General features: G+C 32.8%; 2 protein-coding genes across 3 annotated transcripts in view; one reads left to right on the plus strand and one right to left on the minus strand.

Annotated features, from left to right (window-relative positions):
* Positions 1-9,106, plus strand: part of LOC129002290 (E3 ubiquitin-protein ligase RNF144A-like) — a 157,656-nt gene extending 148,550 nt beyond the window's left edge. For both annotated transcript variants that reach the window (XM_054429975.1, XM_054429976.1), the window contains exons 7-9: positions 1,242-1,400; positions 2,407-2,496; positions 4,095-9,106. In XM_054429975.1, the coding sequence (XP_054285950.1) occupies positions 1,242-1,400; positions 2,407-2,496; positions 4,095-4,253 (408 nt within the window). In that variant the 3' untranslated portion in view covers positions 4,254-9,106. The remainder of the gene's footprint in view (positions 1-1,241; positions 1,401-2,406; positions 2,497-4,094) is intronic.
* Positions 9,107-10,308: 1,202 nt separating this feature from the next.
* LOC129003248 (uncharacterized) lies at positions 10,309-21,656 on the minus strand. Its single transcript, XM_054431541.1, has 5 exons — positions 21,650-21,656; positions 19,985-20,138; positions 15,682-15,814; positions 11,575-11,850; positions 10,309-10,729 (listed from the first exon to the last, which is right to left on the minus strand). The coding sequence occupies exons 1-5, from the start codon at positions 21,654-21,656 to the stop codon at positions 10,517-10,519; spliced, it is 783 nt and encodes a 260-aa protein (XP_054287516.1). The 3' UTR covers positions 10,309-10,516.
* Positions 21,657-25,631: the final 3,975 nt, after the last annotated feature.

The raw sequence follows: 25,631 nt of genomic DNA on the forward strand, positions 1-25,631 counted from the left end.
TCATAATCGGTTGCACTACTAACTGAGCCACCGACTCATCTTAAGGTTAATCTTGGCAAGTAGCTTGGAATTTAATTGATTTACATTAGCTACATGTTGATGTTACTATGACTACTTCCTCTTTATCTTTATGTTTAATTTCATTACATTATTGTTTCAACTGTCTCTTAATAACTCATATAAAAGTATAGTAGAACGTGAACAATCCAAATTAATTGGAACTGGAACCCATTTGGACTATCAAATTTTCCTTATTGTCAATATTATTACAGTAGACTCCCTCTTATCTGGATTCCTCGGGGCCAAGGCCAGTCAGGATAACGGTTTTTCTGGTTAAACCGATGCCCACTAAAACTCGTAAAAACGGACCGTTTAACTGCATATTTGACTTAAATTTAGGATAGCATTGTATTTACACACGTGAACACTGGTCTAAAATCTATCTCACGAGAACGGTTGTTTCAGTACCGCCCACTTCCTGCCGATCTAGTCCGGTTAAACCGATGATTTAAATAAATATTTCTGTATATGTATAAAATATCTATGTATAAATGTATATTGTATCAGAATTCTATCTAGCTATTAGTCGATGTAATGTATGATGTATTGTTCTGAACGCCATTCATGTATACTTTTGTATATCTGTGAATAAAGTATCTTTGAATTGAATTGAATTGCTGATAAAAACTGTCCGGTTAAAGAGATGTCATTTCCGCCGAGTGTAGTCCGGTTAAAAGGTGTTCGGATAAGAGGGAGTCTACTGTACCTTAAAAAAAGGTGAGCGTGTATACTATTTGAGTAAAACACTTTTTACAATTAATTGTATATTTACTATTATAGGTAAAGAGTCTAAAAGAGAGGTGTATTTAAAACATGTTTTATGTTCAAGCACTGTATCGTATTTAATTTTTAACAACATGTGTACACAGTGAAGACTAAAAACATTAGACACTACATGTTAGAGCTTTTAAAAATAAATGTGTGAACGGTTTTTAAACTGCGGTAGTATTTTGTTTTTGTAGAGCCAAGTTCTTAATTAGTTTAAAAAGACAGTATAACATTTTATTTCTTTTTAGACAATTGACATTCCGGATTTTGTATGTCCGAACTATTGACGTTCTACTGTAGTAGAAAGTTGTACGTTATACTGCTGTATTTAAATTTGATATATTAAGTCATAGCCATGTAAATCAAAAGTATGAATAAACATCGTATAAATGAATCTAACACTCTGTTTGCAGGACCTTGCACAGCCAATACCAGGAATCACGTTTGACTCTGAGCTGATCAAGTGCTGTCCGATGTGTGCCGTGCCGATAGAGAAAGACGAGGGATGTGCACAGATGATGTGTAAACGCTGTAAACACGTCTTCTGCTGGTACTGCCTCGCTTCCCTAGACGTAAGTTTCTCTCCTATACTAATGTGCGAGTCCTAGACTATAGTGGTAGATTGGATTCTGAAATGGAAGTAACACTGTCCACAAAAAGACTTTGATAGTTAAAATAATAGGCTATTTTAAATATATAACTTTTTTTTAATTATTAAGGCTATTATATATTTTACTTTCAAACCATCAAGGTATATGACTATCATAGGAATATGTGAGACATACATTTTTTACTTTGGTTGACCTTTTTGGGTCTTGAGTCAAAATCAGGTCAGGTTTAAATAACATTTCTTTCAAAGTTTCTAACAATTTAGATTTTTTATCCTACAATAAGTTAACAACTACTTCTGCAATCACGGTGAAATCTTCAACAATGTCCTTCGTTTCAACAAAAACAGGGGCATCCCCTGGGGTCACTGTGAAATAGACAACATCTCCTTCATTAACGGCAAAATCATGTACATCTTTCATCTTTCACGGTCACATGAGCTTCAACTTCGTCTCAAGCTGTTGCGGTCAAATCATGAATGTGGTTGCTGAGAAATTGTGAACATTGTTTGTTGTTATGAAGACTTAATCAGTGTCTCCTATGATCACATCGGAATCATGATTTTTGATCGTAAAATCTTTGCAAACGCTTTTGGCGATCGGAAGAATAAATACTCAGCAATGACGATTGAACTCCGTTACAGGTTTTATTGGTGAAATTAATTTTTGAAGGGAAGGAAAAAATCAGGTCTCCTTAGGCTGAGGCCCTTGGTGGCCCCTGCAATATCCAAAAGTAAACTTTTTAATACATTGTTTAAAGCAATTGTTGTTACCATGTGCATTATGATAGTGGACTAGTCTATAAGTTATAGGAAAGAACACTCATTTTTTAAGCGTAAACCATTAAATATCTACTGTAACACAATTGAACTACTACTATCCATATTAAAAATCTAGTTTTGCTGTACTCTAATATGTGTTATGTCATATCACTAATATGCAACAGTTATTTAATACCTTTATTCCTTAGGACGACTTCCTATTGCGGCATTATGACAAGGGTCCATGCAAAAACAAACTAGGACATTCTAGAGCTAGTGTGATCTGGCATCGGACTCAGGTAATGTAGCAATCACTTATAAGTAAAATAACTGTAACAAAAGAATAATAATATTCAATTTTAGAAACTGTATTTTTTTATGAATTAAAATCTACTGGTTTTACTAGAGCTGTTGTTGCGGTAGAAAAGTCAGGTTTAATTGTTTTTTTGAAATGTTATCTCCTTGGCAATGAAACGGCACCATAAGTAGAGGTTTCAAATTCCATATTTCCCTGGTCCATAGGCCAAACAATGAGTTTACCTGTCCTGTCTGTGGCAGAATTAACCGGGAGATGTTCACCAAAATCTATACTTATTTAATACGCAAGCAAGTTTTTTAAGACAATTACTCCTCCGAAACTACTGAACCGATTGACGTGTTTTGGTGTCATTGGAATGAGCGTAACATGAAATTGTGCAGGAAACTTTCTTTTTAGGGAAATAATTAGAGAGTGACGCCCTGGGGCCCTTTAAAGTTTCGTATTTCTCCATAAGATCATAGAGAAAACATAGTCCCTTAGTAGATTTCCCATCCTTATGGAACAGCTGAAGCCAATTTTATTGTTAGTTCTGTCCGGTTTTCTGTAGATGTTGTGTTTTGTTTACTATTTGTTTCTTGTTATTATTTCAGTAATTTAAAACCTCGTTTAACCAAATAAAACTATCTAATCATAAACAATAACTCGTCCACTAGCCATATAACCAACAGTGAGACACAAATTATGAGAAACTAACCCTAAAATAATAGAAACAAATTAATTGTAAACAAAACACAACATCTTCAGAAAACCTGACAGAACTATCAATAAAATTGGCTTCAGCTGTTCAATAGGGATGGGAAATCTACTAAGGGACTTATTTTATCTATGATAAGATTAACATGGGAAACAAACATTGTTATCAAACTCCAGCTGTTGTCAGATATTAAAAGTGAGAAGAAGAACATGTTAATTAACAGTCAATAAGTTTGCTACAAACATTTACTTACTTGGTTGAATATTTACTATTTGAATTTGGGTTGGCGTAAATATTACAATGGAAAAAAGCAAGTGAGCCTGGATAGCTTATATAATAAAAAGAAAACTAAATTAACACTGTGCTGCATTTCTTGGTAATCATTGAAAGAGCTGATTTGCAAACGATGGAAACATAGGAAAGTCATAGAACACCACCGAGGAGAAGAAATATAAATGTGTTTTTTTTTTTTTAGAATTTGTAATCGTTATTATGGACAACCTAATGCGGCTATGAGTAAGGCTATTTGTAGAAAACACTAAATAACAAGATCAGCTTTTGAAAATTGATAATGTACATCTTCAGTATTTCCATAATCTTTGAGTTGATTCTTTTAAAGTCATCAGAAATTATTACTGTTATTCGTTTTAAAATAACACCTGTAATACTTAGCAATTGCTTGAATTTGAGCAACAGGGACACTAGTAGTCATTAGATGGATCAGGTGGAATTTAATAGGTTGGGTGGATTCTCCTGTCATTTCTTCAACTCACAGGCATATAACTACTTTTAAATCTTCTATATATCTCACTCTTATTGCCGGATGGAATTTCTTTTCCCCAATCTTATCTGTGTGCATTGTTAATTATTCCATGTGCACTCAGGTGATTGGGATCTTTGCTGGCTTCGGTATCCTGCTGCTTGTAGCCTCACCCCTGCTCCTGCTGGCAGCTCCATGCATCGTCTGCTGCAAGTGTAGGGTGTGTAGTGGAGGCGGCCGACTCGACCCTGATGAGGAACTGCCGGACGACAACGGCACGTGAAACTCTCCTGATACTCGAGCAACGGAACTGCTCGAGCATTAGTAACCAGGTGGTCGCACCCAGAGTCTACAGTACTCATCGGAGACGCAAAACATAGGCAAAGAGAAGTTTTGAGGAGAAAGGTGTTGGTATCGACTGTTCAATTACTTCAGTATGATAAGATTTTGTAATTTGGTAGTAGACATCCCAATGGACCAGCCATAGCCATTTTTTTTTTTAAAGAACATGTTTGAATGAGCCACTCAGTGTGCTAAGCTTACTTATTTTTGTTCCTTGATTTTTATCAACATAGTGTGACATTAGAGATGTTTACAATAAGTTATCCCGTTATAGTTTGGCCGCTTAGAAAACGACCTGCGTGCTAATGCTAAACCAATGCTGGAGGAGGTCGCTTTCTAAGTGGCCGAACCATAGTTTGGTTTTGTTAAAAGTTGGCGCAAGTGACTTCTGTTATTTATTTACATTAGAGAATTCTGTCACTGGCTCAATTCAACAAAGTTCATTTTTATTCTGGAACTGGCTCAGACTTGAGCATGAGCATGGAATGTCCAGTTCTATGCATAGTCAAAGGTTTAAGATAAATAGTTCATCAAATGATTTGCAACAAGATCAACCAAGAACAGATGGTTTTACATTTTAAAGAGTTTTAGCTTTATAAAAGACTTTTTACACAGCGTGTTGTCTAAATTGTAAACATTTATTCATAGAAGTTTTTCTTGTTATTGTTAAACATGTTTTGACCTCTTTACCAAGTTACAATTACCATTACGATACATTCATTTGCTAAATTGTTAATTCAGTTTGTGTAATACATAATGTACCAACAAGTAATTTAACGTTACCATTTATTTGTTGTTGACAGTTTTTATGAGAAGTTTATAAATAACCTTATAATTGTTCAAGTTAAGTTTTAACAAAACGTTTTATTACATTTTCGCACAAAATTATGTTTAACCTTGTTATGAACACAATAATTTGTTTACAAACAAAATAATTAAACAGTAGATAATGTACTTAACAATGCCCCTGTTAATCATGAGTTGATTTAAACTTTACTGTTACTTATGTTAATGTTGAACCATACTGCCTTTTATACCTTTCAAATGAATATGGAAACTAAACTGATGATATTGAGGGTCGAACAAAATCCAACCATGAACTGTTGTGAAGATGAGATGTTTTTGTTACAAGTGAAAATGTTTTGGACTCAAGTTAAAAAATAAGTTGTATATACTTTGTACAAAGTGCAAGAAGATTAATAGTTTTGTTTAATTTGTAAATACTAAATACATTAACATGTAAATGAAGTCACGTATTTTAGGAGAATTATTTGGCAGGAGGGTTTAGGTTTTTTACAAGTAACAATTAGCTATCAGTACAATATTTTAATTGTTTTGCCCAATAACTTCCTCATTTACGGTTAAATTCACAAAATTAGAAGTAAATAACTAAGCAGATAAAATAAAGTGCTTCCATTTTTTAATCAATAATCGAGTGGTAAACTATAATGCTCCTGCCAAGTTTAACATACAATGCTGTAAATAGTATAAGTGCAATTTTAGAAGTTAACGAGAGTTAACAAGGCTGTGAGTGGGTAGAGACTTAATTTTTTTTTCCGGGTGTCATGTACTTAACTAGTAGTGTTGCGATGATGATGCACAAAACTGTTGGATTGCTTTTGGTTTCAACCTTAAAGATTTTACTTCTGATTCTTGAAAAAGTAAAAAACAAAATATTTAATGAATGTTTGTTATGGATTAAGTCATTAACTAATAGTCAAAGATTTAGTTCTTTGTAATACAGAGAATGTTGTCATTGTTGTTCTCTAAATACCAGCAGCTGACACGGGCTCTTGACTATCACATCATTATTGCTGTGTAGTTTAAATGCTATATATTTCATTAAACAGTTTCTAAATGTTTTCCTGTAGTACTTTTTATGTTTTTAAAGGGAATAGGCTACCAAACCTAGGTTGTAACTTTCTAAGGTACATTGATTAATGTTTTTTCTTGACATAAGGACTCGACAATGTCATAATCTAAAAAAAAGCAAAAAACAGTTCAAGTACTCAAAATTTCATCAACGCCAATAGTAAAATATTTAAATAATCAGAGCGATTCACAAACTCCAGATTTCACCAAGTCCAATAGCATAAGTTTTAAATAGTCATCGTTTCACAAATTCCAATGGTATTAATTTAATAAGCAGAGTGTTTCACGAGCTTCAAAATCAACTCCAAAAGTACAGTTCCGGCCAGAAGTTGCTGCAGGGGTTGCCACGGTCAGATTGCAGGTACCGTCCGCCGTGTTTGTGACGTTGCTCTAGGATTGACTAAGGGGTCATGGGCTCCAATCTCTATACAATTTAATGTTGTTGGTTCAATAAATTTTAAGTGTTAAAAAGGTGTTAAGACGTTGAGTGTGGGCAAAATCTATTAATGTAGTGCGTCATGAGCGCTCCTATCGGCCTACATCTATAGATGCCACTCTCACTACATTAGTTCATTATGAGCTCAGCCATTGCCAGGGAACGTTATAATCATTGCCAGGCTGTAGCTTAGAATGCAAGCTTTAATTTGGTGTAGGTTGGTACTAAAAATTCCTGTAAAATCCCATCTAACAATGCTTTTGTCCTGGTTTTGGGGATTTTTTCTATTCAAGCCATATTTCAAAGACACTGGCTATAGATCCAGGCAGTGCTGCTACCTTTGGGTATTTCATTGATCTACGCCCACTTTCGGGGTAACGCAGCACAATCACCACTGCTCTTTTGTGATTCGTCAGACTGAAATATTTGAATGCCAATTGCGATTGCTGATTTATTGGCGAGCCGGGGCTTTGCCCGGGCCTCAGCGTCTGTTAAATTGTTTTCAGCACTCAATTTGTACGCTATTGGGATTCACCTTTTCAATGGTGAGCTTGGCATTGTAAACACTTTTATTTCAAAAAAATAATTTGTAAACACTCATAGTAGAGACTTTGACTTTAGTATAAAATATTGAGGCGTGAAATCTGGAGTTTGTGATTTTTAATAATTTAGCCTACTATTAGAGTTGGTAAAATTTAAAGTTAGTGAACCTCACCCATCAGTTGTAATACTGTAGGCCTACTAAAAATATTTTGACTTGGCACTATTCCAAAATAGGTTCCTAATTTAATTTTACTACAAGTTTAACTCAGAATTATCAACCTACATGTTTAGTCGAGTTTGAAGTTTAAATATTTCAACAACAAATAAGATAGCTATAGTTTCTACAAGACCTGTATGTCAAATGAAATTGAAAGAAAAGAAATCTATTCTTTATAGTTGAAACTTTGATATTTTCAAAAGCAATCCACCAGTGTTTAGCAATCAACTCCTATTGGCTACTAGTGAGTAGAAATAACCTTTATTAACTGGAATACTTTAAATGTGTACCACTTAACTGGAAATAAGTTAGCCTAATTCTTTAGCTCTAGATTCTTGACACAGTAAAAAATATATTCTTATTATCTGGATTTTCCCATTAGTGGAAAAATCTTCCTTTAAGTCGGCCTTTAGGGTTTGGAATTCTTCCTTTTCAGTTAGGTTTTAAGCTCAGTAGAGTATGGTAATATAATAATTATTGCAGTGGACATATTACCTATCAATTTTACTTTAAAATGTGAGGTTTGAGGTTAATAATTCCTCCTCTTGTTAAAATATCCACCATAAAATAATGTATTGTTGTTGGCTTCATTCCCAATCGTTTCTACTTACAGTAGTTTTTTCTCCTCTGGATCTGGTTTTAAACTGCTTCCCTCCAGTTTTTTAAGCCCATCTCTAGCTTGGCTTGAAGGACTAAACCCTAGTCTGCAATAGTTTTCCAGTGAGTGGTACAGTAAAAAGCTTTCACTTCTAATTTGTCTCCCCAACTAGAGATGTACATATAATGCACATCTTCCCACACTATATCGACTGTACAAACTCAATCAGAATGTCAAAGAAAGTGTTTAGATATCAATAAAAGCTTAATACATTGTAACTTTAAATTTACTATTATCATAATATGATATCTTAAACTGTAATTTCTGTCATGCTTATTTTTTCATCAGGAGCTATTTAACTTTTTTCAGCTTTTAATGCATTTTTACTCCATTTGAAAATTTGTGATAACTATACTAGTTTTTAGGTGAGGTAGTATTTTTTAATAAGATTTTTTTAAAGCAATGTCTTATATTGTTAGTTGTAAGAATATTATTTCATCTATAAGCTTGCTTTCCAATAAACATTTAATATATCAAAATTAAAACTTTTGTTACTTGCGAATCAGGAGGTTGCTTTAATGTTAAGCTTTGTACCGCTTTTTTCAATGTTCAAATTGGAACTGGTAGATTATTTCGTTAAATTTGTTGAAAACAAGTGATTTACTGAAAATAATCAGTATAAAACAGAATTTTTTTATATTTACCCAGTATTATTAATGTTTAATTAATACCTGTTTTAAATAATTTTGGTATTAAAAATCCAATGTTAAATTAACTTATTCAAACCTAAGCACAGTTAGATGTTTTGTGTTGGTTAGTTTTGTACAGTGATATGTTGAGTATATGTTGCTGTTTTGCTATACAGATCAGCGAACATCCTAATTCTTAAACTTTGTTAGGCTGATTTCGAGACAATGTCTTTGTAAAAAATGTGAGGTTGTTTTTATTTTGCAAGTTCAGGTTGTTTTTTTTTCTTTATTCCAGCAGGTGATTTTTTTAGTTAACTAATTTAAATGCAATTATCTGATTTACATCAGTTTATATTGTTTAAGAGCTTGTTAAGTTTATAAGCATTTGTCTATCTATTGTTGAATGTTGACTTATTATAATTAGGAGCAAAATAAATTCTCAATCTAATTTTTATACTCTTGGAGTTTTTACTTTTTTTACACACACACAAAAAGCTTGAAAACCTTTTAGGTATTTCCTAAAAGAAAGAGTAATTTAAGTTACATTTACATTTAAGTTGACTAAAAATATCTTTCTTGTTATGGTTACATGATTATAGATGCTTTATGCTACAACTCATTAGTTGTGGCTAAAAAATGTTTTAGTGAAATGTTGTGCAATGGAAAGAACAGTTTTGTTGATCATCTGTTTTCTACTAAAAGTCTGCCAATTTAAAAGCAACTATTCGATTTGGGTCCGTAAAAACATCAACAGTACACCATCTGAGTAGGTAGCTTTAAAGTAAATTAGTAAATCATATTTTTTGTCATACTACATCAAAAACAGCCATTTTTAATGTATGGGTTGCGGGTAAAGTTGCATTTATACTCTCTAGGGAATAAAAATCATTTTAGTCTCTTGGGAGTAAAAATCAGCTGTTGTAAATTTCGATTGTGGCAATCACATCCATCAAAATTATTTATTGATTGATTTATTAGGTAATGTTTTTTAGCCTATTATTGTCGATTGCTCGACATATCGAGGGTATAATGTACTCTAACACAATCGTAATAGACAAAATATGATTGAATCACTTACTAAACAGCTGCTTATTTGCATTAGCAATTAGCAGAATTGAAAACAAGCTGGAAGTCGTTTTGAGAGGTTATCTTTAAAAAAATTCTTTTGTTTTCTAGCCTTGTAATTAATGATGCAATATGACGAAAAATTTAGTTCACCACACGGGCGACTTTTTTCATCTGGTGACAACCACTACAATAAATTAACCATTGTTCCATCCAAAACATTCTTCAAGTATTTATCTAGTCCTTTAACATTTAATATTTTAAGAGAGTTATGGAAAAAACAAACATCATGGAAAACTATAAATGACAAAATGACCCCAATGTCTAATTGAAAGGGTTTATAGGATCTAGGATCTCATTTTATTGACAACATTGATAAATTAATGTTGAGGTGACATATGGAAGAGGATACAATTTCTACTCAAAGGATAATTTTTTTTATCTCTGAAAACACACTCAAAACATTTTTAAAACTTTAAAAATGGTGATCCTGTATTTTACTTATTCATAAAGACGTAATTTATAAAATCATTTAACAATCAATTACTCTGACAAGTAGATAATGGTATTGTCCTGCAAGAAGTTTACCATGTTCCTTCCGTTCAAATCATTTGTTACAGTAGCCTAATTATTGGTGTCTCTAAAACCTCTGTAACTTCACAATAACTCAGCAATCAGTGATATTGAAAACTTTAAAATGTGTATAACAAATTATAAAAACACTTTATGTATAAACAGCACTGTAGTTACTGAATCTAAATCAAATTAGAAGAAGAACGTCCCCTTAACCATTATACCAGAGTATTTCAAGACAAAAAATGATGAAGGCAAACATGAGGCCAGCAGTTAGCATGTAGAATAGTGGACGAAGTTTGGAGATGGGCATTACCTCTGGTTGACCGAAGGTAGGAACATCATTCTCTATTAGGAGATGTCTTGTGTTAAACAATGGCCAGCGATAGAGCACTTGAAACTTCCACTCACGCAAGAGACCAGCCTAAAAAAGTTAAAGTAAGAGTAATTTTTAACGTCATAACGTTACTTTTCCGTGTTTAGGCATGGTAAAGGGCAACTTTCCAGCATATCAATGCGGATCCAAAAGTACCTGTTTCTGTGTAGTAGGATGTAAAAAGTCTTTAAAAGATGTTGTTTTATTTGACAGCATTTTTTAAAGCAAGTTTTAAACCTGAAGGTAATGTGTTTTATTAACACAAATAGGAAAATAAGTAAAAATGTTCCAACATTTTATATAAAAAAAATTGTTGGATAAATTTTGAATGGCAAGAAGAAACCCTTAACTCTCAAGTAATATATTTGATGCACTATATTCCCTAGGTATATGTAATCAACCTTATTTTCTTGTTCCACATCTTTTAGTGTAATTAATTTGTTCTTTTAATCACTTTTCATATAACTACAACTCCAGCTAGAACAAATTTTTCTGTTGCCAAGAATATTAATCGTTCTTGTGGCTTGTGTGAGTACACTGGGCTAGTTAACAATCTAGTTTGCATAAAAATCCAGTGAATGACATGTAGTCACCAGCAGGATAAATTTTTTCCAAAGCATTTTTAAAAGCACCTATCGGGCGAGTATATAAGGCATTTTGAGATGAGTGGAAAATGCTAGATTGTAGTTTGTTAATGTCATTGGTCTACTTGGCCCTTAGTGAGTAAGACCAGCTGTTTCTTGAGCCAGTATCACGTAAGCCCAATGATGGACAGTTTCAAACCATCAAAATGCTACCATCAAATATTCTACCTTAACTGATTATTAGACAAGTTTTCTAACCACTCTAACCCAATTATTACTATTATATATATGTATTGTTGAACTTATTACCTCCATAAACCTCATGGTCATTATTGTCAAAGGCTCCAACATAGGCGAATGTTTCTCGACTCCAAACGAAATATGCCCTCTGCCAAGACTTTCTCTTGCTACCCGATACAGCTTCAAAGCCTCGTGTCCTACAGTACCATCTGTATCCAACACTACTAAATCATTGTTTAACACCTGAGATATCATCGTCATTTTCTTATCGGTATACATTGCAGCGCTGACTGCATTTTCTGTCATGTACTTGTATCTCTTCTCATAAAGCTTGTGCCTTTTGTTCTGGAAAAGTAATTACATAAAATTAGTTATAAAATGTATTAACTTTTATGCTTAATGATACACTTTCTGTTGCAAGAGTTTTTAAACAACTTTAAAACTGATATTAAAAGTTATAACAAAACCTATTATAGGAACAATTATAAATCAGCACTGGCAATCTAAGCTCTGCGAATAACAATAAATTAGTTTTTTACCTCTTCTACAAAATTAAATATTACAATAGCATCTTTAGTTGAGGTTAGTTGTCAAATCTCGCCAAAAAAGCTTATCCTGCTCCAGTTCAGTTTCCACAAATAGTCAGCCGAACGAGATGAGCCACGGCCACCTTTAACACCAGCTTCAAATTGGCAACGTTGCAAGTAGTGTTCTAACAGCTGTTTTGTTTGGAAGCAGCTAATGTTATTTGTGTATTTACGAAAGATTGGTTACTGGACTATGACAATATATTGACTTTTTTAATTCATATTGTTTCGGTTTTCAATTCTGTATGTTTTGTTTTCAATATTTTAAAACATTTATGCTCATAAATTTAAATTTAAATCAATAAGGTGCAAATTAAAGAGCTGATGTCACCTGCCTGCCATGTTTTTTTATGGGACGTCTGTCACTAAACAACACCACTTGCGACGTTGCCAATTCTACCAGGCCGCGGCTTGTAGTTAAAAGTGGCCGTGGATGAGCGCAGCATCCCTTCAAAGCTTATCTATATACTATTATAAAGAAGATCTGGTGTCTGTGTGTTTGTATGAGATGAGTTCAAAAACTACTGAAACCGATTGGACTCCAATTGGACAAAAATAAAGCTACCGCTCCGAGGATACATATAGAACTACTCCCCCTTCAATATTGAACTAGGACTCTGCCCCACGGGCTTTCAAAATTTTGAGGTGAGAGATTTAAAAGTAAATATTGATTGGTCTCCATGGTAACAAAGTACAATCTCACAAAGTTTAATAAATGTAAACAAGCAAACTGTCAAATGAATTGTCCATTTTATTTATAAATAATGATTTATATTCATTATATTTATATTCATTCCAATATTACCAGTTCTTCTTGAAGATTTTTTTTATCAGAATTTATTTTACAATCTGTTCATAAGAATATTAGTAGAACAATAATTAAAACATTTAACAAAAAACAATGGCAGGAAGCAAGCACCTGTTCATCAATAAGTCTTGCCATTCTTGAAGAATGACTATATCAAAATATAATATCAATTTTATGATATACATCATAAAATAAAATAATTAAACGTCATATGTTTTTTTATATTATCAGCTAATATCATATGTCTTGCTTCCAACTTTTTCCCTGTTGAATATTGCAACCCAACTCATCTAGTCTGGATTAGTGATGGACCATCATATGTTTTTACATTGTACATATGAAGTTGTTTACTAAATATAATTCAGTGTTGTGTTTGTAAGACAATAAAAGAGTTTACAACAAACTTTCTTTCATTAACTTTAATTTCACCAACAAAGGTTATGGGCCATTTGGAATATTAAAATAATCATTTTACAGTATTCTGTGCTTAAAAATAAGTAAAATGAGTTTTGGCTATAGAATTGAACCTTTGAAACGAAATAATTATGACACTTGGAAAATTCAAGCTGAAGCTATATTAATCCAACAAAACCTAATGGAATATGTATCTGGGGAGAACAAATGTCCTGAGGATGAAGTTGGTAAGAATGCCTGGATAGTTAAAGATCTTCAAGCTAAATCAGAACTAATATTGATAATTTCACCTAGTGAATTGAAATTAGTAAAAAACTGCAAAACTTCCAAAGAAGTATGGGATTGCCTGCAGAACAATTACCAAAGTTCTGGTCCTGCAAGGAAAGCCACATTATTAAAGCAGTTAATAGTTCATAAAATGAAAGATGGAGAAGATGCTAGGCTAGGGATCATGTCAACAAATTTATGGAGATTGTTGACAAACTTCAAGAAATGGACATAATTATCAATTCAGACTTACTGAGCATTATGCTACTTTACAGCTTATCATCATCATTTGAAAATTTCCGTGTAGCAATTGAGTCTAGAGACACTTTACCTTCTCCTAATGATTTAAAAATAAAAGTAATTGAGGAGAGTGAAGCTAGGTCAAAAGACACTTGTACGAATAATGAAGATACATTGTATTGCAAAACAAAGCAGTTCAACTCCAAGAAAGGTATTCACAACACTTATAGTCATAAGAAACCAGATGAGAACAACACTACAAAAGTAGGTTTCAAAGTTAAATGTTTTAGATGTGGAAAAATCGGACACAAAGCCAACAACTGTAGATCCAAACAAATGGGAAATAGTTTTAAAGCAGAGGCTGAATGTTTCTCTTCAAATTTGAACATTTTAGGTTCTACTTCATCTGATTGGTGTATTGATAGTGGATGTACATCGCACATGTGTGGAGAGAAATCACAGTTCCGAGATATCAAAAATTCAAACGGAATTTTGAAACTTGCTTCTAAAGGAAAGACATCTGACGTTTCTGGAACAGGAACGGTTTCACTGGAATTAAAAAATTCTGAAATCATACATTTGAATAACACTCTGTTTGTACCAGATTTGGCAACAAATCTAATGAGTGTCAGTAAAATAACAGACAAAGGATTTAAAGTGATTTTTGAAAAAGAGAAAGCTGTCGTCCAAAACCAAAGAGGAAATGTAATTGTGGCAGCTGAACGTCAGGGTGGTCTTTATTATGTCAAAAGTACAAAATGGAGAAAAAAAATTGAACTACCAACCCTCAGAATACATGGTTGCTGATATTTTTACTAAAGGACTAAGCGAACCAAAACATCACAAATTTCAAAAGTGCCTAGGACTTTTACCTAGCTAAGTTTGGTGAGGGGGGATGTTGAATATTGCAACCCAACTCATCTAGTCTGGATTAGTGATGGACCATCATATGTTTTTACATTGTACATATGAAGTTGTTTACTAAATATAATTCTGTGTTGTGTTTGTAAGACAATAAAAGAGTTTACTACAAACTTTCTTTCATTAACTTTAATTTCACCAACATCAGCTAATATCATATGTCTTGCTTCCAACTTTTTCCCATGTTAATATTATGAAAGATAATCATACTTTAGAGGTACATTTCTGAAAAATAATATTGAAAAACAAAAACTCTAATGCAAAACTAAAAATTGGGACAAGCATTTTGACATCTCAAATATTAAAATCGGTCCAGAAATAACGGAGGAGTTTTGTTCACAAAAAACAGCCCTCACGTATTAATAAAAGAGATATACTAGTGCACCTATTGCTCGAATTCGAGCAGTTGCAAAGTATTACATGTGTTATTTCAAAACGGTCATAATTTCCGATGAAATAAAAGAGTCAACTCAAAGATAATGTGATCACTCCACCCCAGTTATTGAAACTGAAAACGAATTCACACTGAAAAAAAAACTCTGTGTGTATCATGTGTTTACTATGAACAGCTATAATTAATACAATACAAAGTATTCGTCTGTTTAAGTAAATAAAATATTTTCTTCATAAGAAATACATTGGGATATTGATGGCCTGAGGGGCAAAGCCCGAGGACCTTTGTTACAGGAATTGGTGAAACGAGGCGTCTACAAAAAAAACACTTAATTTTGACATATCGTTTGTAAAAATCCGTCCATTATTCTAAGTGTTTCGTAGAAATTGCCTTCACATATAATATATGAGGATGATATTATATATAGATGCATTTCAATCAATATCCAGAGTTATAACACTTAAAACCCTAATAAAGTTCAAAAACTTGGATTTAGCTTAATTTTGAGAAAGTATTTTAGTATTGTAAGTTAACATTACCAGTACCTGAAAATAAAAAATTGATGCTTTTAAATCTTCACTGACAAATTCGATGTAATACTGAGCCGTCCAGTAATATCCTCCTTCCACCAACTGTTTGAGAGTGTCGACACGGGACGAATACATCGGCAGGATCAAACTGCAGCAATAATAGTTCTGAAGTAAAACACATTGAAAACCCTACAGGAAAAATATTTTGGCTCCCTTTTATTTGTGTGGTTCTTTTTAGCAAAATGTCCCTATTAGTAAGGTACAGTTGGAAAAAAAACGGCTAATTACCGGCTTACAAACAATTTTAGGTACACAATATAATATATAGATTTTTCAACTTTTCCATTCCGCTGAATTAATATAGCCTATTACATTTACAAGTACTGAGGGAACAACAAAATACCCCCGCCGCAGCAAACCTGCAGACTAAGCGAATTTCCATTTGCCTGATTGGATTTACACTGAAATGTCTACTTAAAAATATAACATTTATTCCCTATTCAAATAGAATTAGTTTAACAAGTACTTAGGTTTGCTGCATCAGGGAGGGTAAAACTGTTTTTTTTTTTTTTTTTTTGTAAAATGTTAATAGTTAGTAAGAAATAAAAACATTTTCCAAATTTGATCAAAATATGTTCATAAACAAGCAAACTACAACAAATCAAAATAAGAAGGTTACAATACCTGCAGACTGCCTTTAGTGGTCCTTAAATATCCAACAGGATTACGCGTTTCGGTATTTGTTATACCATCATCAGATCCATATATACAAACTTGAAGTTTTTTGACTCATCATGTCACGTCACAGTTTTAAACACAGTTACAAAACATTTAAACACGAAAAACTATTTACAGTAGGCCTACTAATTAAAAACGAGAGACAAAAGTGAAGCAATGCATGCATTTCAAATGTCGAGTCTCAAATCAACTGAGTTGAGACTCGACATTTGAAATGCATGCATTGCTTCACTTTTGTCTCTCGTTTTTAATTAGTAGGCCTACTGTAAATAGTTTTTCGTGTTTAAATGTTTTGTAACTGTGTTTAAAACTGTGACGTGACATGATGAGTCAAAAAACTTCAAGTTTGTATATATGGATCTGATGATGGTATAACAAATACCGAAACGCGTAATCCTGTTGGATATTTAAGGACCACTAAAGGCAGTCTGCAGGTATTGTAACCTTCTTATTTTGATTTGCATGAAGTGGCCTAGAAAAACAACTAGAAAATGAAACTACAACAGTTTACTTATTCTCCATAAGAATAACATGGGAATTTTAAATTTACAATTTTTTGGAATTTTCTCCGTAACCATTAGGCGCATAACAACGCCTCAATATACTAAATTATTTGTTTTTTTAAGCTCTACAAAATGGTTGGGAAAGAAATTGCTAAATTTTATGTTTTTTGGGTCAAAAATGGGAAAAACCTATTTTTACCCCATAAAAACCCCCTTAAACCCCCGTTCCCATGGTCCGATCATGCTGGATCGCGAACTCGTTCAAATAAACGTAGGTTTACACGTTTGTACCAAATTTCATCAAAATCGGATCATTTTTGCTCGAGTTATCGTGCTAACGGACACATATATATATATATATATATAAATATATAAATATATATATATATATATGAATTTGAACAAATGGTGTTTTTGGCCTCTAGGGACCTCAAAACGAAAAAAAAATCGCTCCCGCGTCCAGGTCTTACCATGAGTACTACGGTAATAGCATTGACTATACACCTAATAGCTTATTCCCTATATGGGAAATTCGCTAAAACACTAAATCTAATATAATTAAAGTTCTTGGAACTGACATTGGTTTAATCAGTGGCGGTTCTAAGGGAGGGGGGCTGTAGAGGTAAAAGGAGTAAATTTAAGCATACATTTAAAAAAAAAAGCTTAACTGGAGTACCCAACAAAGGTTTTTAGACACAGTTCTAGGTGTTAAAAATGGCTTTAGGAAGCCACCAAATGGCTTTAAAAAATTCAAAATTTTTCCCCTCCTTTCTTACAAGGGATCTCCCACCCCTGGCAGCCTTCCCCACCCCTTGACAAGGTCCTAGAACCACCACTGGGTTTAATAGTCCAGGCAACAAAGTAAAAAAAATCCAATAAGGGAAATAATTCATTTAAAAAGTCAAATGTAATACAGTTGTGCTTGGCCAAATTTCGTACAGAGTCCTTAAAAAACCGTTGGAGATAGAGCCAAACTCCAAATGTAGAAAATGTTTAAAGACCTTTTTAATTATATTACACAACTTATTGCTTTTAGAGTTAATGCACTTGTAAGCTCTTACATTTTCCAAAATTTACTGAACAACATACTTAAAATGTTTAAACTTTCGAGTAGTAGTACATTTGAGGATGTATTTGAAAAGGTCGACCTTTCATTAATCTTGGATAACAATTACCCTACACATTACTGATAGCAGTTGCAAACTACCTATGTACAACTTTTTGTTTTTGTAAAAATTTTGCAAGGACTTTTTTGAATACCCTTTACATGAGCATCAAGTTTCTGCCCAATGATATTTATTAAAACCTCTTTATAAAAAAGGGGACCAATTAGATGTTTCGAACTATCGCCCAGTAGCCTTGTTACCTGTCATGTCTAAAATTTATGAAAAAGCTATGTATAATCAGCTCGTTAACTTTCTAGAAAGTAATGATCTACTCAATTGGAATATTTATGGACCTAAGCAAAGCATTTGACAGTGTATCTCATCATAAATTATTTAAAAAATTGGAAGGACTAGGGGTTGTAGGAATTCCACTAAAATGGTTTCAATCATATTTAACTAATAGGAAACAGTTTGTAGAAATTAGACACTTAAACAATCATAACCAGATGGTTACAACAAGATCACAGTTGAGAACATTTAAACATGGTGTACCACAGGGTTCTATTTTGGGTCCTCTACTATTTCTTACATATATCAATGGATTACCCAATGTTAATGTTTTTGATGTTTGTTATTTCAAATTCAACAAGAAATACCATCTGTTTATATGCCGATGATTCTAATCTTCTTGTAAGCGGAAAATCTGTTCATGAGATAGAAACATCTACCATTGATAACTTGATGAACATCAATAATTTTTTTTCAGATCATCAGCTATTACTAAATCTTTCCAAAACTAATTTTACACGCTTTAATCTAAAAACTAATACCAACTCAGACTACCCAGCACTAAAATTAGCCGGTGAAGATATACAAATTATTGAGAACACTAAATTTCTAGGGTTATACATAGACAGTAAATTAAGCTGGAATTATCATATTGATCATGTGGCAAATCGAATGTCAACAGGCCTATTTGCACTTTATCGATTATCAAAATTTTGTAAACTTGAATCACTAAAATTGGTTTATTTTGCTCATATTCACTCACATTTATCTTTTGGTATAAGTATTTATGGAGGAACATCACAAGCTAATTTAGACAGAATTTTAATTCTCCAGAAAAGAGCAATCCGCATTATGTTAAATTTGGATTGGCAAGATTCTGTTAAGGAAAAATTTGAAGAACTAGGCATAATGACTGTATATAGCTTTTATATCTATCAATGTATATTATATACTGTCCAAAATTCAAATAATGTCTCACTGGTAGGGGATTCTCATCAATACTGTACCAGAAACAGAAATAACTATGCAACACCTTCCCATAGATTAAAATGTTTTGAAAAAAAAACCAATGTATATGGGTATAAAATGTTACAATGCTCTTCCAACAAAATTAAAGGACTATACAAAAACTAAAAAATTTGAAAAATAAGCTAAAAATGTAATTTTTAACTAAACCCCTGTACTGTAAAAGAATGAATATTTCCTTCTACATATAATATATTAGAATAAGAACATTTTCAATAGTGATTGATTATGTCTTGTACTTTTTTAGGATTAAGTATTATGATTTTGATCCAATGTAATGACGCCATTCGTGCACATGTTTGCAAATTGTGAATAAAGTTGATTTCATTTCATTTCATTTTAAATGGCCGCAGTATACTAACTGTGCAAAGGTAGCAAGTTTTGTAAGCATCATTTTTTTATGATGGGTGAACAAATACCTTTGAACATTAGGAATATTCACCTTTAAATTTTAAAACTTTCTAAAAACTACCCTTTCAGTGTTTCAAAAAAAATTTTCCACATTCTAATAGGGGGGTTTAAAATGTTACCAAGGATCAACCTCATTTAGTTTGGAAGCTATCGTGTATGCCTCGCCCTGTAGAATCTAAACAATACAGTTTAGAACATAAAACTCTTAAACGAATAAATGAGCAATAAACCCTTAAGATTACTTACCTTGATACAATACCAGTAGAGAGGACGGTGGTTAGAAGCAGAGAGAAGATGGACCATGCAGTTAGAACTGTTAGTATGAACTGATCGTTAACATAACTGTGAGATGTAGACATGGTGAAATGTCCAAACACAGTCAGGAAACTGTAGGACCAATCTGTCAACAACAAATACATGCGTTGGTCAATGCAAAACGATAGTCTAAGCCTTGAAGGTCTTTTGAGTGTTTTTTAAAACAAGATATCACGATTTCACGACAATATTAATCATAATCTTGATAATAGGCTTCTAAGGTCCAAGTGAGAGTCAAAATCTTGGTCTTCACAAATTGCAAGATAACCCAGTCCTTCAACTGGCGAAGATTGAAGCAGTTGAATCATAGTTTGTCCCAAAGATGGATTGTTGCCACAAATCCAGAACAAAGACCAAGATGGACAATATTAAATAGTGCTTAATTTGTAAAACTTGAGGTGCCGGAACTATATGTTACTTAAATATGTTACTTTAAAGTGATTTGTACCTATTTATGCCAATATTCTAGGTCTCTATCTTTCCGATAGAGAGGTACTGGAATGCCGTTCTGCCACAAATCGAGCACTGATGTTAATAATATGTAGCATTTACGTAAATTTCAGAATTAACGTTCCATGTTAAAACTGCTGAGAAATTTACTCCTTTAAAACATTACTTTTTTTGGGTACTCTATTCATATAACTGATTTCTCACTGATTTTTGGTGTAGGTATGTAACTTGTTAAATTATATGTATAGTATTCCTAGTCCTAATCAAACTGTATTCCTGTATGGATTTTAATTTTAAATGGAGCAGACATATTTAAGCTTTTCGATTCTGCGGAGTTCAGTTGTTGGTTAAAGTACAGAGAGGTTTGTTTGAACCTCTAGTATGTAATTCATAAATTTAGGAAACAATGTCTGTCTGTAAGAACTAAGGAACTTTGTGAAACTTTGATTTTATTTTTTTGGAATAAAATAATATGATGGAAAAAACACCAAAATGCATCACAAAACTTGCCTTCTCTGAACAATGGTAGAATTCTGACAACCCCATACCAGTAGACCACAGAAGTCACTACGAAGGAGGTAAACACAAAAATCCAAACAAAGACTTTAAATATTTTCATTACATCCTTCCAATCAAAATCTATTTGCTCAGGTCTTCTCACCAAAAATATTGTTTCTCCCTGGGGACCAAAGGTTACATTATGATTTTTATTCATGGCACACAAAAATATCACAGACATGGTAATAACTCTATATAAGTTCTAGGGGGCGACATCAAGAAAACAACCAACTTCTTTTTCACTATCCACGCGAGTATAACTTAAAATACAGTAAAAAGCTATATCTGACTAGCATTGGGGAGGTACCTGGTCTATTGGTAGAGCCCGGGACATGGGTCCCGGTTTCAAATCCCACCAAATCACCAATGGATTTGATCTAAGTGATAATGCTGCAACCCCTAGGTCTAGAATTAAGTCAAGTGAAAAACAGTCACTACTCGTGCCTAGCGTCCTAGGACAAATATATGTACTGTATCTACGAATACTAGAAAAATATTTTTCTAGTATTCGTGATCTGACTATATAGCATTGTCAGCCGCTTAGATTTTTTTCATCCATCCTCTAAATTAAGATAGTAATATCATTACCGGTCATAGTTACTACTGCTCAAAGGGTTAAAGAAATGTCTTTAATCTATACTTCTATACTATTATATAAAAATCTAATGGTGTCTGTCTGTATGTGTGTTACTAATAGGTGCAAAAACTACTGAACCAACTGGGCTTAAATTTTACAAAAATATAGCTACCATACCAAGGACCATTATAGGACTATTCACATTTCGATACTGACCGTAGGCTTTGCCCCTTTGGCTTTAAAAGTTCTGAGGTGAACATTTTAAAAGTAAATATTGATTGGTCTCCATGGCTGCGATGAGAACACTAACAATGTTTGTTTACATTTGCTTTGACATTTAAATGTAAACAAGAAGAACTGCTAAACTGCATATTTCACAATTTCAGACAGCTGATACAAAGAAATTAAATATTAGTATATTTCATTACTAGGACCGAAAGTGGCATTTTCCGTTGCGCGCTCAAGTTTTTGTGTGAGGCGAAGCCTCACACAGGGAACCCCAATTTCACGTGCGAGGTGAAGCCGAGTATGTGAGAGCTATTTTCACGTACGAGGTGAATCCGAGGACGGGAATAATGGAGCAAGTGCCGGATAATAACTTACTTTTTATAACGCGCAAAAAATACACGCGCAAATATACATCATGATGCAAAAATACACAAACACAGAATAGCAGACCTCAGTAATATTAAAACAATTTGATTTCTCAATTAATTTGATTAAACATTAAAATAAAATAAAATCTTCTAAAAAGAAACCTACTGTACGTATATTTTTCAATAAATTTTGTTTAAACATAAAAAAATAGTTATTTGTGCAACTAGTGAGCAAAGGGAGCAATTGACTCACTCGAGAGAAATACTTTCTCACGAGCTGTAGGCGAGTGAGGAATGGTTTCTCGAGTGAGGCAATTGCACTTTGCACTCGAGTTGCACATTATATTTTTCCGACAGTTACCATAAAACAAATAAATTGGTAAAGACACAAAGTAGTTAGTTGACATATTTTTACACAGAAGTGAACTTTTAATATTAAATTTAACTAGTTGTTACCCAGGGGCTTCACCCCGTTTGACTTCATAAGTATAGTCTTGGGGCAAACTGTATTCCGTGGGATTTTTTGTGAAGCAAATGTTTGACTATGTGGAATCTCTTTATTATATGTCACATAATGGTGTAGTACCGGGTGTTTACCCTCAAATTGCGGGGTTTGGTTTTTATGACGTCGTAAATCCAAGATGGCCGCCATGTGTGACATCTATTCACTAAATTCATAATAACTCTTTTCAGAGTAAAATAATCGAATTTTAATTTACACCATTGAATTCAGCTCAAAAAATCAAACAATTTGGTGTTTTGAATCATTGCTCTATGACCATTGGTTACCGAGATATTGAAGGCGGAAAACACAGAACATTGTCGCCATGTTATCCTTATGGGGAAAAAAATAAAATTGTATATCTAGCTTATTACTCAGCATATCTTAATAATAATTGGTATGTGGCTTCATTTAGTAGAGATCTACTTGAATATGGCCTAAAATACCCCATTTTTACATTTCCGTGGCAGCAAACCTGCATACTAACTTCCAATGTTATTCTTATGGACAATTTTTTGCATGCTTCTTCATGAACATACTTTGAGAAATGATGATGTGTGGCTCCATTTTAATTATTTATTGAAGCATTTGTAATTCGTTGAGTATACAGGTCTGCTGCCACGGGTAGGTCTGCTATAAACAAATTATAGGTATTAGAAAATAAAATAAATTAGACTATAGTTGTGAGGCATATGTAATTTTGTAGGATTTTGAATTAAGCAATTGTATGATTGTTGGCGATTGATAGGTAATGACATGTAGAACCGTGTACTACCGAGTATTTTGTCTGAAAGCGTGGCCAATTTGGTGTTTTCGGTCACCATCTTGGATTCGCCATATTGGATGTTAATAACTTTTTTATACAATGCTAGTGTTGTGACACATCATTATGAACTAAATTTTCACGCTGATTTCAATGCTGAAATATGTTTTTAAATATATTTTTTCGTTTGGAAGATATATTCAAATAAAAACTCTCCCCCTTACATTTCTTACGGACGTTTCGTACTTTGAACATTTTTAAGATTATTTTTCTTATATCTCCAGTTCCTATTAACGTTTGCAGATCGTTCTAGTCTTAAGATATTCAGTGATGTATGAGCTTTCATTTGAGCTATTGATCTTTAAATTCGGTTGAGTTAGAGCGTTAGAGTCGAGCTACGAACCCTAACACAATATTAAATTTAACTTATTACAAATCTGTTTATTTTATTTTATTTATTTATTTGTTAACAGTTGCACCATTTTTACATGAATAATACAATAATCTTACATACGGAAGAAGCAGAAAAAATCACAGGCCAGTACAAAAGTAGTGAAAAAAAACTGGAAAACAAGACTTCAATACAAGACATAAAAAGATAAATAACAACTATAAATAACAAACTATGAATAACAAACTATAAGTAACAACTATAAATAACAAACTATAAATAACAAACTATGAATAACAAACTATAAGTAACAACTATAAATAACAAACTATCTGAACAAGTTGACAAAACGAGATATTCGAAAAACAAAACCAGTATAGGAACAATAACAATGATGCCAGTAGCCGAGTGAAACTTCAGTAAAGAGGCAGAACATGCTTCATAAAAAACAGATAAAACTTGCAGAAAAATAACAATATGATAACTCCGTACAAGAACAAGATATAACAATGCAATAACAACAGGATATACTATATTAACAAAAATAAATAACAATGCAATAAATAGAAAGTTTGGAAATATGCAAAGATTGATGCAGGAGTTCAGAAAAAAAGTTCTGTTGTTATTAAAAGATGTATATCTCGGGTTATTAGTACGTCACTAAGTTCTTCCTGGTCTCAAATTACTTGGTTAATGTTTGATTTAACATTTTATTAATCACTAAATGAAATCTGACTAAGTTATTTAAAATGAGTCATTAACCATCATTTAACATTAAATTATTTTTATGTCCAAAACTTTCTTTGGTTAAAGACATACAGGGCTAGTCATCAGTGTTACAATTTTTAGACGTGGCACCTTTTAGTCTTATATGCCTCATCACACATCATTTACTTTGTACTTGCACCAAACAAATGTTGTAACCCTGATGACCAGCCCTGTATGTCTTTAATTGCTTTAACCAAAGAAAAATTTCTAAATAAAATAATTATTAATGTTAAATAAAGGCCCGTGACTCATTTTCAATTAGTCAGATTTCATTTAGTGTTTAATAACATTTTAAACCAGACATTTACTGAGTAATTTAAGACTAGAATGAACCTTTTGTCGTATTAACAAACCGAGATATAAATCTTTTCATAAAACTGATTTGGAAAAAGTTAGATTTAATATTGTGTTGCGGTTCATAGCTCAACTCTAACTCGTCCGATTTTAATGATCGATAGCTTAAATAAAAGCCCTTACATCACTGAATACTATAACGAATTGCAAGCGATAATAAGAACTAGATATATGAGAAAAATAATCAAAGTACGAAACGTCCGTAAAAGATGTATGGGGGGGGGGAGTTTTCATTTCAATATATTTTCGAAAAGAAAGACGATATTTACAAACGGTTTTCGGAATTGAAATTAGCGTAAACATCTATAGTTTATAATGATGAGTCACAACACCAGCATTACATTAAAAAAATTATATTAATGTCCAATATGGTAGATCCAAGACGGCGGGCCAAAAACACCAGCTTAGCCACACTTTCAGACAAAACACCCGGTAGTACACGATTCTATGTCACTACCTATCTATCACCACCAATCATAGTTTTTATCTGAATATTCAAAACGAAAAAATATATTTAAAAACATATTTCAGCATTGAAATCAGCGTGAAAATTTAGTTCATAATGATGTGTCACAAAACTAGCATTGTATAAAAAAATTATTAACATCCAATATGGCGA

Source organism: Macrosteles quadrilineatus, unplaced genomic scaffold (genome assembly GCF_028750875.1).
Source record: "Macrosteles quadrilineatus isolate MER2022 unplaced genomic scaffold, UCM_ALF_1.0 Scaffold_9__3_contigs__length_116548681, whole genome shotgun sequence".
Taxonomy (NCBI): domain Eukaryota; kingdom Metazoa; phylum Arthropoda; class Insecta; order Hemiptera; family Cicadellidae; genus Macrosteles; species Macrosteles quadrilineatus.

Coding starts and splice junctions, on each gene's coding strand:
- LOC129003248 (XM_054431541.1), bottom strand. Junction 15,815..19,984: donor TCTACTGGTATTGTATCAAG/GTAAGTAATCTT, acceptor TTATTGCTGCAG/TTTGATCCTGCCGATGTATT. Junction 10,730..11,574: donor TGACCATGAGGTTTATGGAG/GTAATAAGTTCA, acceptor TAACTTTTTTAG/GCTGGTCTCTTGCGTGAGTG.